The following is a 19272-nucleotide window of genomic DNA, read 5'->3' on the forward strand; positions in this document are numbered from 1 at the left end:
TGTCTTTTTCATTTGTAGCCATGGCGTTATCAGTTTGTTTTCGGTTTATGAGTTTGACTGTCCCTCTGGTATATGATAAATTTCCTAAATTATATAAAAGTATCGCGGAGACAATTACCTTATTATCATTTGATCCAACTCTCAATACATCAGAAATTCATATAATTGACCAAAAACTTACCAGAAGCCAATACAATAATAATAAGTTTATAAAGCAACAGGTTGTACAACCAAACTCTAAAAAATACTGTTGCCTTTTACATGTACGAATGTAACATTCAGTACTAATGTATAAAACTATCAAATAAGTACTCCTCATTTGATTTAATGACACTCCAAATGCATCACGACCAATACTCTCAAAGACATTAATAGAACTATCTTATCAACATAAAATTTGAGATCAAGAGATCAAATCACAAGTAAAAAGAAACAAAAAAAAAGAGTTAATATGTGTCGTTTCATATAAAGGTGACTGGGTATAATACATTCAGATAGGACAAGCATAGGCTTATAACATTTTTTAACGATTTGAGCCCACTGAGTTATATAAAATACGTGAAATTCTGTGTCTGTCGTTTGGTGCCGTAAATGATTTTTGTTTTTCGTTTATTGATGTGTACATATATCAGACCGTCCGGTTTTTTTTTGTTGATATTCTTTATATTATTTCACTTGTTTTTAATTATGATATCCACGACTAGTTTGTTTTCTCTATTAATTTTATTACAAACAACTCAATAATCGATTTCCAAATAGACTAGTAAGCATATACACTAAAAGTTACATTGATGTAGAACTCGTCGTGTGTGTTTTTGGCTAGATTTGATTTGTCCATTTTGTTATTGTCCTCGTAGTGTTTTATCGACTAATGTTTTTTTTTTTTTTTTCTCTTCTGTCTTCTTGTTGTCTTTGTCTGGTTTATTTTTTGTTGACGCGCCATCATAAATTGAACCTTTTTTGCTACTCTTTTACTGTAAAGATGATAGATATCCTTTACTTTGATCCACATTTTTAAAATAAGATATCTTAACTATCAATATAATGGCAAGATATGAAAATATATGCTTAATATGTGGTGAATTGAAAAAATGAAAATGATTTGTTTCTATTTTAATTTATTTGATATTACTTAGTCTAAGTAACTTTTAAAAAATCATTAATTACACTTGATTGTTAATCTATTCTTACAATTGAATTAGTAGGCCAGTGTATCCCGACCATGTTAAACTTGTGTTATTATCTTTCAAAGGTTACATGCATGTGGAGAGGTTAAGGTTATTAGGTATACCTTACAAACATTTAACAGGTAGGATTTACCGCAGCTGGACAGCAGAAAATGAATTGTGTTGCACGTCGCAGATTTCGTAAGACTTCTTTACTTTTAACTACATATAGGAGATGCTTTGAACATGTTTTCCCCTGCTAATTTACTTTCATATAAACAAGACGAAAACACGTAATACGGATTCAAACAAGGCATACTGTGTCAAGGTGACATTAACAACCCATAATACGAAACCATACAGATACACCGAGTGCTGCATGCTTTTTACTATATAACCTGGCAATAATTATGAGTCCCTTTTTGGTTATATCTCTTGTCAACTTTGTTCGTTCTCAATCATCCTCGCCGTCCTGTATTTGTTTTGGAGCATTTCTGGTGACAATTATCAAGAAAGGCGTTTAAACGTACGAAATTAGAATATGTTGTTTTCATTTTGTTCTATGGAATTAGAGAAAAACTAAACGGTAAGTACAGCGGATGTTTCTTGACAAATGTACAGTTTCCAAATAGTTTTGACAAAGTATAGAATGGTGTGATATGATTATCAATGACATATTACGATGTGTTAAAGACATAGCGTACAGATAAATAAAGAAATGCTGTGACAAATAGCTGCTTACGTCTACATCATACGGGGTATATATCTCCCAATTGATACGATATTCCCGTAACTACAATACCCTTCCCTTTCATGAATGTGACCTACCGAGTAAGAGTATTGACTGGATTTGTTATCACATAAGCAACATGACGGGTGACACACGTGGAGCAGGATCTGCTTACCATTCTGGAGCACCTGAAATCACCCCTATATTTTGGTGGGGTTCGTGTTGCTTTTTCTTTGGTTTGTTCTATGTCATGTCATATGTACTATTGTGTGTCTGTTTGTCTTTTTCATTTGTAGCCATGGCGTTGTCAGTTTGTTTTCAGTATTTGGGTTTTACTGTCCCTCTGGTATTTTTCGTCCCTTTTTAATTCCGTCTGCTGTGGAGATTTGTCTCATTGGCAATCATAACATATATGTGACCGCCGTTGTTTTGATGGAGTGTGAAGTAAAATCACAAAAATACTGAACATCGAGGAAAGTTAAATCGGAAAGTCACCAATAACTTCGTACTGGCATTTTCAAATGTAGAAAATGGTGGATTGAACCTGGTTTCAATTTACAGGAGATGCATTGAACATGTTTTCCGTGCTAATTTACTTTCAATATAAACAAGACGAAAACACATAATATAGATTAAAACAAGGCATACTGTGCCAAGGTGACATTTACAACCCATTATACGAAACCATCCTAGTTGAGACTCAATAGTCCTGCCCAAACTTTCATACTGCCGAACGTATCATATGTTTCTTCAATCAGCGTATCCTAGTTTTAACTCATCGACTCATGTAAAGAAAATGATGTACGAGTATCAAAAACGTACAAATCTCGGATATATCGATAACCTTCTACGATAGTGCAAATCAATAGTGTATAATTTTGCCATTAGAAAATATAACCATGAAAGTATCGAGAAAAAGACCCCGTAAACATACCGTACGTTAAATTGAAATCCATTTCTATTGTAAACGTGCACAGTAGTGTAAAAATAATAACAGATGCACATACAGTCTTTGCTATGATGTTCTGTTTGATTTTTACGCTTCTTCAAACAAAATGTTTATACATATGGAATTTGTGTTTCAGATGCTGTATTCGAGCCTTTCCTTTTTTATCTTCTGATATTAACAACAGCAGTAACAGTTGTCTGTAAGTATGACTGATGAACTCATGCATCGATATAAAACTCAGAAGGCTAGGAATTTCTTATATATAAGAATCCACAAGTTCACATATATAAAACTTTTTTTCACATGTGGATAAAACGTAATAATGGTAACACGGCAAATTACCAGCAACTCGTGTATCAACTGCGTAAATATATAACACATGTAGATTTTACTGGATTTAACAATATATAGGTTTCTATACAACATGCCGAACTCTCCGTCGTCCTGACTAATAGATATAACAAACAAAGATCTGACATTATCATACAGTTTTACAAAATAACGAGATACAATAAATATTAAATTACACCAACTGTTGATAAATTTAATACAACATACATGTACTTTGTGAAACAGCAACAGTAAGACATAAATGTTACAATTTATAAATCGATGCATCCGAAGAGTTTTCTACATTTATCTTTATCAGGAACATCAAAGTAATGAGGGATGTTTTAAACTTCTACATGCAAAATTTTCTATATATTTCTTGTCCTTTGTTGTTTAAAGAAAAGGTCAATATTCAGAAAATATGGTATGAAAAAATTAACATAAAAAACATACCAAACTCCGAAGAAACATCTATCAGAAAAGTTCCTAAGCAAAAACAAAACCAAAAGATCCCTTTCGTCAATCGTATTGCATATTTATGACCTGCAGCAGGGGATGAGATGATTAAGAAAGGAATCTTATTGTCAAGTTTCAAACGATAAATGTCATTTTCAAATGTGAAAGTTATTATCCATGTTTTCAGATTGTGGTCAGAGTTGTCTTTCCTGTAGTGGTATAAACGATATAAACAATTGTGGTAACTTTGAAAAATGTGACAACGATAAGGTAACTTATAAACCTATATGGAGTAAATTTGTTTCAGACCGAAAAATCTATATTTTGAAGAATCGACATTGACGATAAATGTTTATATAACGCGGTAATCGAAGGTAAATTAAAACAATTAGAATATATCCACTTAGTGCAATTATTGATAACAACTAAATATTCTTGTTCTACCTCTTTGCCTTTTAATGATTTTTTTTCTCTCAAAGGTTTGTTACTTGCACAGATTCAGAACAGACGATGGTCAAACAAAATACGATGCAGGTTGCACATTCCCTGAGGTAATCATATTCTAGTTTTGAAAAGGTCATAATATTATTCATTACGGAAATCTGTTAACTCAATTTTCTTTTAAGATGTTAAACATCAGGTGTTACTTTGTTTTTACTCATTTGAATTGAAGGCAGATATACGTCAGTAGTATTTTCACCTTTGTCTTTCCGGTTTTGTTTTGTTTTATCGTATGCCTAATAAAAGTCCAATCTGTATCTCCTTTTAAGTGTAAGTAATTCGAGCTACTAACATTTTGCAACAGTTTTGTATTTCCCGCTTTAATTGTTAACATAGACTTACATAATTATCTAATTTGTCTATAACTTTATTGATTGTTGTATGTTTTCATTCAAGTTTTGTAGTAAAACAACCTCAACTGGTGTCATTTTTGGTAAAAGAGACATAGGAAGAAGCCATATTGTATGTCAAAGGTGCTGTAATGATACCCGTCTTTGTAATGGTGATACACTTTGTGATGCTTCTGCAGGTAAGGGTATTGTTTTGTTTTCACCCTAACAAGTGTACTACTTATTCTTATTTGTAGGCGCCTATGCGCTGTGTCAAAATACAACTGTATTTAGTGTATTCAATTGTCACCGGTTATGATATCAGTCAATTATAATGATATGTATAAGAGCCTGTCTCTGTGTTGAAGGCCGTGCTTTGAACTATATTGGTATTCTTTTACAAATTAACATTTGGGTAGAGAGTTGACTCATTGGCACTCATACCACATCTTCTAAAATATATACAAAAAATTTGCTAAGCAAATTTACAGGTCTAACATTGTTGGGTTAATGCTTAGACGAATTGTATATACATAATGTACATAGCCATGTATCACCATCACTGCTGGTGATCCGATGGATAAATTTGTTGTAGAGTTGCCACTGTCTCAGACGTACTTAATATAGAGTTGCCACTGTCTCAGACGTACTAAATATATATATATATATATATACATACATAGAGCCCAGGTGGTCGTGTGGTCTAGCGGGACGGCTGCAGTGCAGGCGATTTGGTGTCACGATATCACAGTAGCATGGGTTCGAATCCCGGCGAGGGAAGAACCAAAAATTTGCGAAAGCAAATTTACAGATCTAACATTGTTGGGTTGATGTTTAGACGAGTTGTATATATATATATATATATAACAGATTTATCCATCGGATCACCAGCAATGATGGTGATACATGGCTGTGTACATTACGTATATACAACTCGTCTAAACATCAACCCAACAATATAAGATCTGTAAATTTGCTTTCGCAAATTATTTGTTCTTCCCTTGCCGGGATTCGAACCCATGCTACTGAGATATCGTGACACCAATACGCCTGCACTGTATCCAGTGTGCTAGACCACACGACCGCCTTGGCTTCACAATAATAAAGCTTTCAGTGGCCGGGTGTTACCTTTCCTCGTCAGTTTTAATCTAGCGTCGTAATACAGTACATGATATATAAGACATGGAGATGTTATTGTTACAGATCAGCTCAATTATCTTTAGTAAAGGATCTTACAAACTAATGCAAGATACAGTCACAGAAATATATATATATATATACAACTCGTCTAAACATCAACCCAACAGTGTTAGATCTGTAAATTTGCTTTCGCAAATTTGTTGTTCTTCCCTCGGCGGGATTCAAACCCATGCTACTGAGATATCGTGACACCAAATCGCCTGCACTGTAGCCGTCCCGCTAGACCACACCACCACCTGGCCTTCATAAAAATGAAGCTTATATATATATATATAAAGCGATAGACATGGGACATCAATACTTATACAGTTTATAGGTATTATGATGTATTCCAATCACGCATAGTCTTTTCACTAATTTTTCACTATGTATGTAGATTTTTGTGGAATTTATGTAAGTAAAGAACAGTAGTATACCGCTGTTCAAAGTCATTAATCGATTGAGAGAAAACACATCCGGGTTACAAACTAAAACTGAAGTAAAGACATCAACTATAAGAGATAAACAACGGAACAACAGAAACACCGAAGGGCAACACAAAAATAAAACAAGAATGCACCACACACAAAGAAACTAACTATTAGATAACAACTGCCATTTTCTGATTTGGTACAGGACATTCTGATAACAAATAGTTGGTTGAACCTGGGTTTTTTTTTTGGCTAGCCAATCCTCCCGCTTTTATGGCATTATTAAATATAACACTAAAAAGGTAGAGGACTACAGTACAAATAGATGCAAGAACATTACTGAATTTATATATACTTGGGACAAGAAAATCCATAGTATTCGAATAATTCTTACCCTTGCAAAGAGTAAATTTATATAAAAAAAAGACTATATAATTGATGTTCATGTCAACACCGAAGTACGGACTAACCACAGAATTAAAATGAAAACGTAATAAAAACCTAGGACAACATATAAAACAGCACAAACAAAAACCTTCAGTGTCACACGATGATATTGCTACACAAGTGTCGTCACAGGTAATTTCCAAAATTTTGATATTATTCAAAATCTGCTTTGTAGTTATGGTATTTGATGTATGATATAACAATTAAAATTTCAAAAATATAGAATTGAGTTAGTAATTAGTTTATTAATTGTATTAACTAGCTATAATGGTATGTGAACATTCAATCTTTAGCCTCAGAGAAAACGTATTATTTCATTTCAGTCCCCATTCAGCAATGTCTGTCGTGTAGTGGTGTAACCGATCCAGCGACATGCAACAAAGAAATATTGTGTGATAAAAACGAGGTAACTTTGCATAAAATAATAATTTATATCATAAAGCAACAATGATTGTTTAATTTATTGAACGCAATTGGTGTTTTAATGTCACTTTCAGTAATATTGGCGAGGCGCGGTATGTTTGTAATAGAAGCCAATAGAGTTATCTACACAGTCATAGTAATATGTAACTTATAAACAGAATGAATAAATTTTACATTACTTACATGTATACACTCAATGCTTAAAAATCAGAAAAACCAGCCGGGAAGACATTTGTTTATGTCTCGAAGAACTTGGGACAGTTCTGGAGCAATACAATAAACACGAATTAAAACACACAACAATAATCCATCTAATAAATGTACTATTTTACTGTTGATTTGAATAGAGTCCAAAGTATTGACAAAACTTATTGCCTTTAAAAAAAACTATCAAAATACATGACTTATCACACTGCAATTTTTAGAAATATCTTCAGGGAAAACTTCAAAATTATTTGTTTACATTCTTTTATGAATAGGTGTGTTACTTGCACAAATACAGTACGCACACACATCACGAATACTTCGACTTAGGATGTAAACATGCTAATGTAAGTAGTTACGACATATAGTTGAGAGAAGCTGAAACAAAGTCGTTCCTTTTATTTAATGCACTACATCTGGTGGCTGATGAAATTGTTGGCTAAAAATAAAAACAACACGTTATAGATTTCATGCGTCCAAAGCGCATATATATTTAACTTCATCAGGAAATCTCAAAGAAGATTATTTGAAAGTAAAGGATGAGTAAAATGATATAAGCATTGAAAATAGTACCGCAAACTAGACATTTAATTGATAGGCGGAGATAAGATTGCAATAGTGAGGTCAAAAAGCACGTAGCTCGTCGTTTCAATAGAAATGATTCTACGACAGACTAGGAACGAAATGAATATGATATGCTACAAAACCTGCGACACGCAAACAAGCAAATAGTTAAGCTATGAACACGCTAAATATCAATCAGGAACATATCCTGTATGCGAAAGCCTTGACATACATAGCAACGCCAACAAATAAAATAAAACAAAACTGTGTTTAATCGCAAACTACAATGGATTTGCAGGTAAATTACTCTATCTGGCGAGACTTGCTGCCTATGCGGTATGAATTTTGCTCATTTTTGAATGGTGTAATACATTCTATATTTGTAACTGATGTTTTGTAAATAAACTAAATTCTTAACTGCAAAAGTTAAGCGCATTCAAATGCAAAACAGATTCAGCATACTGTAAATTGGAAACCTATCTTTTACAGCTTTGTTTGAATTTAAATAAAGTTATATTTGGAAGACGACAGTATGATGGACATGCAATTATTTGTGGGAGTTGTTGCAACAATCGATCTCTATGCAACGGGGATTTGACATGTGCGCATCATAGTCGTATGTATATAAATCATTTCGTTTAAAAAAAACATTCATTTGCAGAGAAGTTTCTATCTTTTGAGTAGGTTTCTTCATTACATATTTCATTTTGAACCTCTTGGTTTTTTTTTGGTTTTTTTGCCAGATATTAGAAATCCTCTTGTTTTATCCATGTAACTTCATTGAAACTTTTTGCCCATGAATCCCTACTTTTCTTTAAATAATTTGATAACATATAGTTTAAGATGTCATCTTTGAAAAAATAAAGTCCTTGTTCTTTTTATATACATTGTTTTTGAAAAAAAGGCACCAATGTTAAGAGTATAAAAAGTGAAGAGGGAATTATTTCCCCCCAAATTTCCAATGACTTATATCTTTAAAACAAGCACACGACTCCTGTATTTTTTTCTGCTTTTTTAGTTCCTTTATTTCCATACTATCAATTTATAAAAGTCTTTTTTTTAATAGCTTTTTATTTTGAAACGAAGTTGCGAGTATGAAGCAGACCTTTTTTTCTGTAGAATAAATTTCTTCATAATAACAGTTTTCTTTTTCAGGACCATCCATAAGATTAACAGTCAATTTACTTCAAACACATGCTTCGTTAAATAGATTGTGAAGTATACGCATTAAAGATTTAATTATATCAAACGTGTAGATAAATAGTTTATGTAATATGTGCCGCCATGTAACCTCAACATGTCATTACACAATAAAATCAACGTATTTATTAATTATACCATTGTTGTAAGATAGCTAACAAATGCAATCAGCTGATTAATAATTTTCCATCCAAATTATAATATCAAAGTGTGAATTCTCAGTATTTTCTAATAAGCAGAAATGTACGGAAAAACTCCGAAAATAAGAAACAAGATGGACAAAATTCAAACGCTATATTTCTTAGGGTAAAATCTTTCGCAGATAACGATTGTTTTTTATTTTTTTCCCAAGCCGAAAACCTGCACTTTTATTGGTAATACTTACACAGGCGTACAAATGTCCTCCCAATTCAACAAAATGTTATCTTCGTAAGAAGCATTATTAAGTAATTTAACTTCGATAACACATTTCACACCCTGAACCACGACTTGTTATATACATGGTTAAGACTTGCTTCCTCAATTTCAATTATAACTGTATGTTCATTATTTTATATTTTCAAGAGAAAGCTGTCAGTTCTTCCTGCTCATCGTCTTATGAATGTCAGAGTAACCTAATGTGCATTGGAAACCAGTGTCAGTGTTCAACAAAACAATTGTATTGGTCACATAACAGATGCCGTCAGAGTAAATAATGCTCACATGCTAAAGACCATCATTACAACCTGTAATTTATGTATCAAAGCAAAAGATAGATAATATCAAAGCTACCCTGTGTACTGAACTACATTTTTACTTTTTTTGCAATTAGTGTTTATTTGGTGGAGATGGTCGTTGCTAATATATTAAACAGCCATATTCACATGGTCGATTCCTATGAAATTCGTATGATATTAGATTCAAAGTTTCGTATTTTAGTTTTTACTTCTAACCATATCTCACTGTAGAGAGCAAGTCTTTGTAAATGCTTAACATTTTGCTTAAAAAATTGATGCACTAAAATAAAAACAAAATACCAGAATTTAAATTGGAAATAAAAGTTATAAAGGAACATTGCGCTCTATGTTTTTTTTTTATTAAAGGGAAAGCAGAAGGAGAAAACTGTAAGTCTTCATACGAATGTGAGACAATGTTAGGATGTGTAAATGAGATATGTCAATGCTTGAACTCGTCACATACATATTGGAACCGTTCAGCGTGTGTATCAAGTAAGACATTATTATCAGTAAATATGTAACACTCGTAACGTGTCCTTTCCCCAAAACGTGTCCGATTCCCCCATACGTGTCCATTCTCCACAAAGTTGTCCGTAATATCCAATATTCCCCATACGTGTCTGATTTTATAACGCCCAAACGTGTCCTATGATTGTTATTCGTCAAACCTGCCCACTAGTAAACGCCAGAACGTCTAATGTCTTTTAGCGCTAATACGTGTTTGTCCTAAATGAAATCAATATTATGATGAGGTAGTCATTAATTATCATGAGTTTGTTTTGAATGACAGTTGTTAATGATTATCATCATTGCAAATTTAATCTGTAACATATGCATTAAATTTTGATTAAAATTTCGTATTGTACAGTTATATTTTCGTGCTCATTTAGAGCGAACATACAAAAAAAGTCTAGTGCAGTTAAATAAATCGTTTACTATTTAAATTTGTTACTTATATTAGTAATCGGGGTTTATTAGTAATAAACTCCGATTATGCTTTTAATATAAATCCGACGGTGGGCATTCAGAGGAATTGACTTCTCTTTTTCAACAGTAGTGATATTCTAAAAGCTCTTCAAACTTAAAAGTGTTTAGCAGGGTTGTTTTAGCAATTTAAGGTTTCGAGCATTAATAAAGACACACAAACCAAAGACAGAACGTCCAGTGCCAAATATTTCATGCAATATTTGTACAACATCATGTTAACAATAAAAAGGTTTTATTATCATACCGGGAATTTTTTATTGGGCCTAAATTATTTAAGGTTATTTAGGGGTAACACTAGGTAGGATAATAATTTAAAGAGTTTAAGAGCCAGTAAAGACCGACTTTTTTATGACTTTAGCATGTTTAGTAAAAAACTTCAATCCTCATTATGTATCAGATGCCGTTTTAAATAAAAGTTGTGGAAATTAAAAAGAAATGTTACCTTCCAAAATACAATTGATGGCCCCATGATAGAGTGAATTGCTACAAAAGTTTTAATGCTCAGAGAAAGTGACATTTTCCCTACACGGGTGATATGATTGAACATCTACAATTTAACTGAGCATGTTTCCTTACATTTACATACAACATCGCCGAACAGACGCCCCCACGTTTACCCGGGTTATTCTGCCTATTTACAAAAATACCTAAAGTAATTTATTTCTATTTTTTAAGTAAATAGCAATTACCAAATAACGTACGTATTCATAAAATGGAAACAAATGATCGTTCATTTAAAGAAAACAATTAAGCTTTACATGGACGTGTTTTGGGGGTTTGGTATAATTGGGTGTTGATAGAATATGAACATGTTTTGGTCTTTATACAATTGACACGCTTTGGCGCCCTTATACAACTAGACATGTTTTGCAGATCAGAGACGTCGATGTGTACACGTTTGGGGGGAAATACACGTTTTTAGTGTTACATATATATACATAATACAATAGTTTATCGCGACATAATTTAGTGTTTAGAGCGACATAAGTCGTATTTCATCAGGACCATAACACCCCCCTATTGACCGAGTGGTTTTAAAAATTCACCAAAAAAGGTGCATAAATAAGAAAGCCTATTAAGCACTTATGCTACAGAAGACAATTGTAAAGTTCAATGTTGAATCTTTAACAACAAATCAAGGTAAAAACAAGACAACAGTATTATCACGACTTATACGTCACTTTTTGATACTATATAAACGAAAGAGAAACATATTTTCGTGGTATCTATCGTTGAAATTATATGCAACTGTCATACACATGAGAAGTTAAATTAGTTATAACACAAGGTTTAATCCATCATTTTCTGCATAAGGGATTGTATGTACCACGTCACAAAATTACGGTGGTTTCCTTAGAGTTCGGTGTTAATCAATCCAAAAACACTTTTCATAAATGTATTCAATTTTTTGAACAGAATAAAAATTAGAAAATTGATACCAAACATAAAGTGCTACTAGTCTGACTGGTGATAAGTGGAATATGTATTTAGCTGTCAGATTTAGAGTACGTACAAATCAAAATTCAAAAAAAGAGTGACCATAAATAAGACTTTATATGGTTATTATCTGATTTTGTTTTTAAGGGCAATGCCATTTTTGTATGAGTATGTCTCTGAAATAGGTAATGACCATTGGACATGTATCTATAAATGTCGCATCAACTTCTCATTTCAAATATACTTTGTCTTTTCCAAAGAAAAGGGTTTCCATGATGTATGCATAACTTCCGTAGAATGTGTTGAGTCTCTGTTTTGCACTCACAATCAGTGTAAATGCGATCGTGATGATTACTGGACCGGTTCTCTATGCGTTATAAGTATGTATTTCATGTATCAACTTGTATTGGTATCATTTTATAATGGCTAGGAAGTTTTCATATATATGTTTTTCATAGAAAAAAATGCTGGATTTATTCAACTACACAAACTGTAATCCTTGAAAGCCTTGTATGAATATAACATTGTATAAGTAACAAATAGCTACATAAACAAAGATGTCTTCAAATACCAAAGTCGAGTAAAAATTCAGACGCATGATATTGAACAGTTATATCAGGTTATCGAGGTGTACTTGAAAACAGTACAAGTCAAAAGAATGTGCAATTTCTCGAGCCGCTAAGCGAAGGAAATTTGGTAAAACACTGGTATTTTTGCAAACACCCCACCATTACATTATATATCTGTTTAATTACACCGAATAGATTTTGTTTGAAATTCTGTATAACGAAAGAATTGTTTTTTTTACAGTAAACTGAAATCCATTAACATGTGTAATCAATATGTATAATTTTAAGGATATGTAAAGACTATCAAAGTACCGCGGGAATTTGTAATTACACTTGATAAAGATTGTCTTTATGTAACGTAGTATCCGAAAAAAATGTTTCAAGAAAAGGGTCGAGAAGGTTAAAAGGAATATTCGAAATGGCAAATACCACGGGAACCAGATGACTTTCAGACAGACTCACCGTAAATTGTGAAAAAATGCAAATTTGTTTGAAATGAGGAAAAAGGGTTAGCATATGCGAAAAATACACTGGCTACCAACCAATCAAAATCTGACATTGTTATATAAGGTGTAAATATGATATTTATTCAAATGGTTGATTATATCTTCCAATGACTTGTGGTAGGTTTTTAACATGCTATTTATAGGCTTCTTATCAGGGGTCTAAAGAAGCTTTTATAATGAAGCAGGTTTTTTTTGTATGAAGTATGTACATGAATTAACTAGAACTGTGTAGATATATGAAATAAATATTAACCTACAAGTTAACAATGCTTTAAAAAAACAGTAACCACGTTTTAAACAAAACGAAATAGTTTATGGAAAAAATGCCGTTTAAGTAATCATTAATAGATAGACATGTATAAGATAAAGATACCGTAGTTTACCACTGTTCATTGGTAATAAATCGTTTAAAAGAAATCAAATTCGGGTTAAAAATGAAACAGAGGGAAAAACTTAACTTTCAGAGGAAAACAACGTAACAACAGTAACACTGAACATGATGTCTTGTAAACTATTTCCCGCTGATAAATATGATAACTGTTTTATGAATAAGTAATACTGACTTTCCACTCTATGAATACATCCTCTTTGTTTCATTCAGAGAAATCTGTTTACGCAAAATGTTCGTCAAATGACGAGTGTAATAGTAACTTAATATGTGATGGACACCATTGTGGCTGTGCAAGTAACTTGTATTGGGATGGAAACACCTGTAAGGAAAGTAAGTTATTTTGTATAAGAAAGAAGTGGCAAATATACAGATATACATACTTTACATTGCTTAAGGTAATATCAATGTAATATATATTCAATCAGGGAGATGGACACGAATCTCGTAGCAAGAACATATTGAGCAGACAAGTTTATGAAGATTTCTATGTTGATTGACCTGCAGGATCTTTAAAGTGCTTAATGTAACCTTTTTCTAGACGTTTCACATCAATGGCATGAGTAACATAAGCCATGGTTGATAGTTATTGTGCAACTACATAATCTAGGAGTCGTGGGAATATTTGTAAGATATATTAAATCTCATAGGTTTTACTTTTGTAACATATAATGATATTTGATGTTTCTACGAATACATTTATTCCCTAAATAAAACAGAAAAATAGATTGAAATGCTTGGTCTTTAAAAAAATATGAAGATATGGTTTGAAGCCAATACGACAACTATCCACTAGAGTTCAAATGATTTATAGGACGTTATACGGTTATTAAAACCATAAAGTCAGCTATATAAAAGTCGTCCACATGTCATCTTCGCCATTAAAGTGTTCCGATCTAATCCATTCCTCTCCTTCCTTTGCGGAGAAAGCCAATATTTGCGATTACAATGCTGTGCCATCTATCAGAATATGAAGGCCGAATAAATTCTGACTACATCATCATTGAACAATGACACCACTTTCAACTCACTGCAGCCTGGAGGTGTACAAATGATTGTCCTTAGTAAATATACCATTTCAGGAAGAATAAACCGAAAACTGTGCTTTGACATTCCCACATTTGCACTAGAAATATACCAAGGAACCTCCAATTAGCTTATTAAGAACTTTTACTTTTTCAATAAATATTTCCAGGTTTGGTTGGTAAAAATTTGTTCAAGAATCAGCACGTGGCTATTATTTATTGACATTTTTTACATTTACACGCGAGCATCTTAAAGTTATTTTTTGAACGGGTGCTAATTTTACAGTTGAATGAAACAAATCCGTTGGGGTGCGGATTTGGATTGTTATTACTTTATAAGGTTCCGCTTTACAGGAATATGTCCGCTAAGAGATTTTATGGGTGCCATCATTTGTCGGTTAGCCGTTGTTGATTGTCTGTTTAACAGCTGACGATGGATATTATTTCATTAAAGTGACCACAATTCGGTCTCAAATGTGGCATTAATGATGTTATATTAACCTCGATTTTAAATTACCATTAGAAACATGACAGGTGTATTACGTAGAGCTTGATCTATTTACGATTTTAGAGCACTTGACGCTATCCCTGGCTTTTGGTAAGGGTACCATTGGTCGGTCTTTTTTGTCTTCTCTGTATGACGTACGGTTGATGTAAACACCCATGATGTATGATGTTGTATAGTCCGTCCCATAATTGTATTCTTTTCATGTTATTGTAGGTTTATGTGTAAGCAAACAAATGTGCAGAAATGGTGGTAGGTGTAAGCTATTTAATAATACACACTCGTGTATATGTAAGCCCGGGTACCTTGGGAGGCAATGTCAATTATCAGGTAAATATGTAAATTTGTTTTTAATATAAAACAAATGAATGATTTGCGAATTGTTTTCCGCTTCTACTCTTCAAACAGGTTCAAAATAAACTCATCATAGATACCAGGACTAAATTTTATATATACGCCAGACGCGCGTTTCGTCTACAAAAGACTCATCTGTGACGCTCGAAAAAAGTTTTTAAAAAAGCCAAATAAAGTACGAAGTTGAAGAGCATTGAGATCCAAAATTCCTAAAAGCCACTGACGTTGCATGTCATAAGGAGTCAAAAATAGTTTTCATTTAAATAACACAGGTCGGGGCCACTCAATTTCTGATAGGCGAATAAATTACCCCTGGTGTTCTCTTTACAACCTTATTTTGAAACCCATTGTTACAAATCCCATATAACCCAAAACAAACTTTCATTTATCACCGCAAATATTGCCAGTAACAGAGTGTTTTTGTCCCCTCGAATAAACTCCTAAAAAACATTTTATTTTGTGTAAATCACAATACATAAATGGCTAAATGAATATTATTGATAATTCATTTCGTAACTCAACAAATACCTCTAACATTTATCTAGGAGAAAATTGTTGATTATCCGAGATTTGTTCCTTTGAAATTTCAAAACAAGTGACGAACTGGATCGTCCATTAGTGTATATGATATCTGTCAGGAAAAGGTTTTTCAATTGTTATCGTTTGTTAATATGGTTCATAAGTGTTTCTCGTTTGTCATTGATATATATATATATGAATCAGACAACTACCATGTTTGAACTGTTTTGTCATGTAAGTTCATTTTATGGATTGCTGTTCGGTGTGAACCAAGGCTCCGTGTAATAAGGCTGTACTTTGACCTATAATTGTTAACTTTTTTACACATGGGAAATAGAATGAAGTGTTTGCTCCTTGGCACTCATGTCACGTCTTTTTATATAATATTGTCAGCACCCAGAAAATCGTTTGTCGATTTTAGTTGCAGTAATTTTAAGTAAGTTTTAATGATAGTAAGTTGTAGAGTTACTTCCCATTTTCATTTATTTATATTAGACAGGGACCTAATTTTTATTATTCCTGAATTCAATAATGGCAGCATGGATAAAAAATACTGTTTTTGTTAGTTTTAGCAATTGTCTGAAAGCGCTGAATAAAACAAGCTCTTAGTGTACTAGAATGAAGCTTATCTTTTAGAATGATCCAACACACACACAAATGTTTATTTAGATATTCCTTTGATAACACTAAACATACTGTCACATTATTATGCGAGTCCATGCATTGTTTTAATACAACTGAATTTCAAGTTCTAAATTTTACATCAATCATGTTCAATCGTTGGACAACACAATTACAAAGATAATCGTCATATAATAGTTAAATTAGGAACGCAAAAACTCCACTTGGTAGTCAATTTAACTGACATAATCATTATGCACGGTCGTTGAAGTGTTAATATTTAAGAATTGAAATCGTTTTATTTTGTTAACATCTTGTGGTCTGAATGCGTTGATGGAATTGCATTTTGTATGAAACGTCAAAGCGCTTCATTATACAAATTTGTTCACGGTCAACGCTTTTGCAACCTTATATATATATATAAAATTACTATAAAAAACATTCATTTCTTATACTACTAATAACCTTTTTTGCTAGGATTGTTTAAATACGATTGATATCAAGTTTTTGTCTTATTTACTTGTGCACTTTATTGTTGAAGCTCGTGTCATCAAAAAAATTACAATTGATTTGGAATTGATATTTGTTAGCCAATCAAAACAAAGTTTTATAATGAAACATGCATGTTATGTCATTATGTGCATTTAAAGAACTTTGTACACAACATTTGTTTTTATTTGAAAGATGGCAGAGGAAAAGATTATATATTTTTCGTCACTGATGACTTCTGGCATGACAAACATACAGTTACATTAGTATTAATAAAATCTAACAATTCTATGGATACTAACCTGACCATGTGTGATTCGCCTGGTAAAAGTCAAATGTCGATAGATCAATGGTTTAACATCAGACATATAAATCTTTACGGTCACGATAACAAAACAGATTTTCTGATTGGGCAGACTGTTGCTTTAACCGGCGTTGTATCATCGGAGGGCATAAGCAAACAATGTGCGATAATTAGATCGAATGATCCTGTCCGAATATACGCCTTTCTTAAGGATATAAATTTTATGGAAGGTTTTCTTGTCATTCCATTACAGTTCCTATCAACGAACTACGTTATACCATCGTTTTTTGTTCAACCTGAACCATTTTTTTATAGGCATAAAGATAGTTTATTTGCTATAGGAGCTCCGTATTCAAATACAACTGCAAATATTACACTACAAATTGACGACGGATCAATCACCTATGACGGAGCAAATTACACGACAAATCAAACTATTTCTATCGTGTTAAACGAGAACACAATTTTTCAACTGTCACATGACACTGACCTTACCGGAACTACAATATCAGCATCTAAGCCTATTGCAATTGTCAGCGGCAATCGATGTAATACCGTAGCAACTCTTGAACCTGATTCAAATTTCTACTGTCAACCTTTTATGGAAATGATACTTCCAGTGAATCAGTTAGACAATGCATATGTGATTCCAAAATTAGCCTTACGTGTAAACAGTACTGTACGAATACTTGCTGTCAATCATACAGAAGTCACAATACAACAGGACGACTCTATCATATCAACAAGTACAATTATGTCTAGCGCCTTCATTGACTTTCAATATGATAATATTTCTTCTGTTTGTTCCATGAGTGACATAATGGTTATAATTTACCCTGAAGATCAAAATACACGTATCGGTTCATTCATGATGACTGTTACAGGAATACACCAATATTTGTATGAATACGATTTCATCGTTCCGTATGTAAGATATGAAAACTTCATAAGCATTACTGTGAATTCGGATGAAATTAATGGATTTATTCTCGATGACCAGCTACTGAATGTTCATGATGTTTTTAATATTACTCACAATTCAGACCTCTTCAGCAGTTTCAGCCTTCCCATTTCTCAAGGTGAACATTATATAGTGCATGCCACTAAGGCCAGATTCGGTCTATGGGTATATGGTGATAATTACGGTTACCAAGGCGGAATGGCTTTTAAAACATAATGTGGGCTGACTATGTGGTATGGGCTTTGCTCATTGTCAAGGTCGTACGATGACCTATAATTTCTGTGTCATTTGATGTCTCGTGAAGAGTTGTCGCAATGACAATCATACCACATTTTCGTTCTTATAATCATGGCTGGAATGTAATATAAATAAACATATTGTTAATGATTTACTAATGACAGTTCCTAGTTTACAAGTGAAACCAAAGATTTTATATTATTTACAATAAAAAAAAAATGTTACATTTTGAACACGTTAAAAACAAGAAACCATAACAACGTTAAAAACATAGATATCAACTTTTATTATAAAACAAGAAGATTTAGATTGATTGACATTGAGATAGCTGTCAACCAAAGTTCAAATAAAATGGATAGTATATAAAAAAGAAGATGTGGTATGATTGCCAATGAGACAACTATCCACAAAAGACCAAAATGACACAGACAATAACAACTATAGGTCACCGTACGCATGTTTGTTCAATTAATTGTCTCATGTTTAATTTTCTTTGATAATAAAACTTTAATTTAGTATGGGTTTGATAATTTTGGAAGGCTTTCCATTTCCTGATGGTTAATACAGTTGAATTACAATGTTTACAGAATCGAGTAGCAATGAAATGTGAGAACAGAAATGAAAATAATAACTTTGTAGTTTATCAACTACGTCAGAACGACAAAATCTGGAATTACTGAAAATAACAATTTCGTATAAGTATCAAACATAGTAATATTGTATGTTAAATGTTATTACTGTCAGT

General features: G+C 32.5%; 1 protein-coding gene across 2 annotated transcripts; it reads left to right on the forward strand.

Moving 5' to 3' along the window:
- Nucleotides 1-1271: 1271 nt before the first annotated feature.
- LOC139499501 (uncharacterized) lies at nucleotides 1272-19043 on the forward strand. Of its 2 annotated transcripts, none has more exons than XM_071288202.1 (14): nucleotides 1272-1367; nucleotides 2982-3044; nucleotides 3819-3901; nucleotides 4111-4182; nucleotides 4529-4661; nucleotides 6842-6924; nucleotides 7421-7492; nucleotides 8199-8325; nucleotides 9474-9596; nucleotides 9992-10117; nucleotides 12310-12429; nucleotides 13726-13845; nucleotides 15259-15372; nucleotides 17221-19043. In XM_071288202.1, the coding sequence occupies exons 1-14, from the start codon at nucleotides 1340-1342 to the stop codon at nucleotides 18504-18506; spliced, it is 2550 nt and encodes an 849-aa protein (XP_071144303.1). In that variant the 5' UTR covers nucleotides 1272-1339; the 3' UTR covers nucleotides 18507-19043. The 2 variants fall into 2 exon arrangements, with proteins under 2 accessions (XP_071144303.1, XP_071144304.1); XM_071288203.1 differs by having other exon boundaries at nucleotides 15259-15294.
- The last annotated feature ends 229 nt before the right edge of the window (nucleotides 19044-19272 follow it).

The sequence above is a fragment of the Mytilus edulis genome, chromosome 12, assembly GCF_963676685.1.
Source record: "Mytilus edulis chromosome 12, xbMytEdul2.2, whole genome shotgun sequence".
NCBI lineage: Eukaryota > Metazoa > Mollusca > Bivalvia > Mytilida > Mytilidae > Mytilus > Mytilus edulis.